The 3,345-nt window shown below is 39.1% G+C and overlaps 1 protein-coding gene across 1 annotated transcript; it reads right to left on the bottom strand.

Moving 5' to 3' along the window:
- Positions 1 to 693: 693 nt before the first annotated feature.
- LOC144015763 (uncharacterized) lies at positions 694 to 3,345 on the bottom strand. Its single transcript, XM_077516079.1, has 2 exons — positions 2,427 to 3,345; positions 694 to 2,362 (listed from the first exon to the last, which is right to left on the bottom strand). The coding sequence occupies exons 1-2, from the start codon at positions 3,319 to 3,321 to the stop codon at positions 2,196 to 2,198; spliced, it is 1,062 nt and encodes a 353-aa protein (XP_077372205.1). The 5' UTR covers positions 3,322 to 3,345; the 3' UTR covers positions 694 to 2,195.

Genomic DNA, 3,345 nt, shown 5'->3' on the forward strand with positions numbered 1-3,345 from the left:
ACAAATTATTTCCCTAGTATATAGTTAATCCCAACGATCCTTGTGAGGAATTAGTGGTCAAGAAAATGGATGGATGGATATATAGTTAATGTAGTGCTTTGAATCTTGCTCCATTTTTTTTTTTTTTGTTCCTACTCGAGATGCATTGTCGTCTATATTAACCGTTTGAGTGAGGATCGATGTTCACTACTTTTCAAAGTGCATTGTGAATAACTCTGAGTGCACTATACTTTTGCTAGTGGGGCATTCAGACACGATGTGAGCCCGGAACAGTATGTAGGGAGTAGTTTTATGTAGTTTTAGTAGGATGTAGTTTTTTTAAATTTATTTATTTATTTTTATTTATTTATTTTTATCTTTTTCTGTGTTCTGGTCTGAGAGGGTTAAGTTGCCTCTCCCGTCTTAGAATGGCGTGAGTACCTTCTATCTTAGCTTATTATTAATAGCACAGAACCATTTGACAGAAGTCGAACCGGTTTCTTTGGGTCTATAGGCCTTGCATAAGCAACATTGCACTGCTTAAATGTTTTTGGCACTGAAACACATACAGTATTTAGCATTTAGCCTCGTGAAGATCAACAGGTTTGACCTTTAATTGTTTTTATTATTTCTTTAGTTTTGACAATACTAACATGCACATAATAGTGATGATACGCCTACATAATGAAAGAAAAGAAACAATTATTTTTCAGTCACAAGCTCAATACCTGTTTAATCTTAAGCAAAAAGAAAACAATGTAAATTCAACAAGTGTATTTTTTGTTTGTTTGTTTTGTTTGTTTATTGAACATCTAAACATATTAACATAGACAAGTAGCAGAAAAGAAAATTTAAAACAAACAGTAGAGAGTTGTGTCATCATCAAATAAAACACTTTTAAATATTTTTGAGACACAGCAAATATCATTTATGTACAGTATAAATAATTTAGGGCCTAGCATAGACCTTTGGGGAACTCCATGAGTGACCTTCAAATGTTTTGATTGCATATTTTTAAACTGCAAGTACTGATAGCTATTTTCCAAATAACTTTCATCCATATATGCTAAACCTTTTATGCCATATTGCTCTAATTTATTCATTAATATAGAATTATCTATGGTGTCAAATGTTCTTTTTAAATCCATAAAAATCACAACAGTATTTTTTGTATTATCTATGTTGGTAGATATTGCTTCTACGAGTTCCATGACTGCCATTGAGGTGGTCCCTTTTTCTCTAAACCCATACTGATTTTCACTTAAGAGCTTATGTTTCTCAATAAAATTGTCCCGTCTGTATGAAAATATTTTTTCTAGAATTTCTGAGAACTGTGGAAGCAGTGATATTGGTCTGTAATTAGTGAATGTGTGTCTTTCTCCACTTTTATGAATAGGAATGACTTTTTCTATTTTCATTTTTGATGGAAATATACCCATTTTAAATGACAAATTACATATACATGTGAAAGGTTGCACAACATATTCTATGCTTTTAACTAATGTCATATCAATGTTGAAACAATAAGTAGACTTTTTGTTATTTCATGTTTTTACAACATTTAATACTTCTGTATCATTAACAGCATTAAGGAACATAGTAGATGAATTATTTACAATGTACGTATCTATTTAATGTTTGTTACTTGGCTCTGGGATTTTGTTTGCCAAGTTACTGCTAACATTAACTAAATATTCATTAAAGTCATTTCTGTAGTTACCATAAAAATGTTGAATTTTTGCTGATGTTTCATGGCAAAAAAAAAATATATACAAAAAAAACTTAAACAGGATTCAACTTTTCAGTACATTCAGGATCCACACTCGATTTGATGTTCTTTTTGTTTTTTCTTCTTCTGCCCACTTGCTTCCTCGTCTGTATGTTTCTCATCCTCTTTATGACGATCACAGCAACAATCAGTCCAACCACCACTATCACCATCGCCACCACCACAATCACAAACTCAGAAGTACTGGAGGATTTTCCTGCCAAAATTAATTTGTTTTCCTGTTTAAATATGCACCTCGGCGTTTGATACCAGTATTGTCCATCACCGTATTCAATGTTTTCATCATCATAGTCATCTACGTAATCATAGTCCAAGTCTGCTGCGTCTGTTGCTCCTAAAGCAACACACCAGTAAACGACTCCATCTTTCATGTCAACGTTCGAGAGCGTCAGTGAAAATTTGCCTTCCGACAGAGACATCCTGCGTTTCAGGTCCTCCGGGACTTCGATCGTCTCATCACTGGAGTCGAGGATGAGCTTGTTGTTGCCTGCTGAGTCTTGGCGGAACCAAAGCACCCTCTTGGGATCCTCTTGGTTGATGTCACATTCCAGCAAGACCTTAGCCCCTTCAACGCACACTTTCTCTTCGGGTCGACTTTGGGGACAAAGCGATAGCGAGTACTGCAGGTCAAGTGTAGCTGCGACGCATGAGTACTCACCGCTGTGTTCGTTCGAAACAACAGGAATCACCAGTGAGTAGTCATTGTCCTTGTCTGAAATGTACATCTGATTGTTCCTCACGCTGCTAGCATTTATGTTCCCCAGTGGTGTCTCCCATAGCTGGTTATTACTTTCAAAGTGACACATCAGTTCCACTTTGTCCCCCACTGATGCAAAGATTGTTCTCCTCTCACTGTGGACAGGTTGGTACATATTCTGAAAACTGCGACACTTGCTTCCTTCAGTCACCATGCAGTAAAACTGCTGGTTTTGCTTCATCAAGGTGTTGTCCAGTAGAAGCAATGTGCCATTGTTTTTGACCATCACAGCACCCTGCAGCTCACTCATCAGCGGTTCTAGCGACACGCTTGTATCTAAGAAGAGCTGGAGTCTGTTGGACTGCGGCATGTCGTAATACCAGCGCACAGACATTCCCTCCGTGACTGTGGAAGTGCTGTTGCACAGCAGCTCAGCCCGGCCAACTCTTTCATCCGCAATCACCTTTTTGGCTTCCATCTCATCATCGCACACGACGAGCAGCTGTGAGTGGTGACTGACTCGCGTTTGGTTCTGCCAGCACTCCTTCCTATAAATCCCAGAGTCCAAGTGCGTGAGCTGACGGATCTGCAGCCCGAGCAGCTGATTATGATTGTTGATGTGGATGCGATCCTGGAGGGGAGTAGAAGGGCCCAAGGGCTCACTGGGATCTGAAGAGTTGCCGAGCAGCTGGTCCCCCTCCGGCCCACTTTTAAAAACGACGATGTAGTCCGCTCCAAAACAATAGCCCAACTCGATAGTGCCGTCAACTGCTCTGATCGCAGGCTCTGGCTCCTCACTGTGCACCTGTTGGAGGAGGAACAAAGTCGAAATTTGGAGAACTACAAAGAGCCTCATGTTGCTTCACACGCTGTGTTTGGC

The sequence above is a fragment of the Festucalex cinctus genome, chromosome 3 (assembly GCF_051991245.1).
Source record: "Festucalex cinctus isolate MCC-2025b chromosome 3, RoL_Fcin_1.0, whole genome shotgun sequence".
Taxonomy (NCBI): domain Eukaryota; kingdom Metazoa; phylum Chordata; class Actinopteri; order Syngnathiformes; family Syngnathidae; genus Festucalex; species Festucalex cinctus.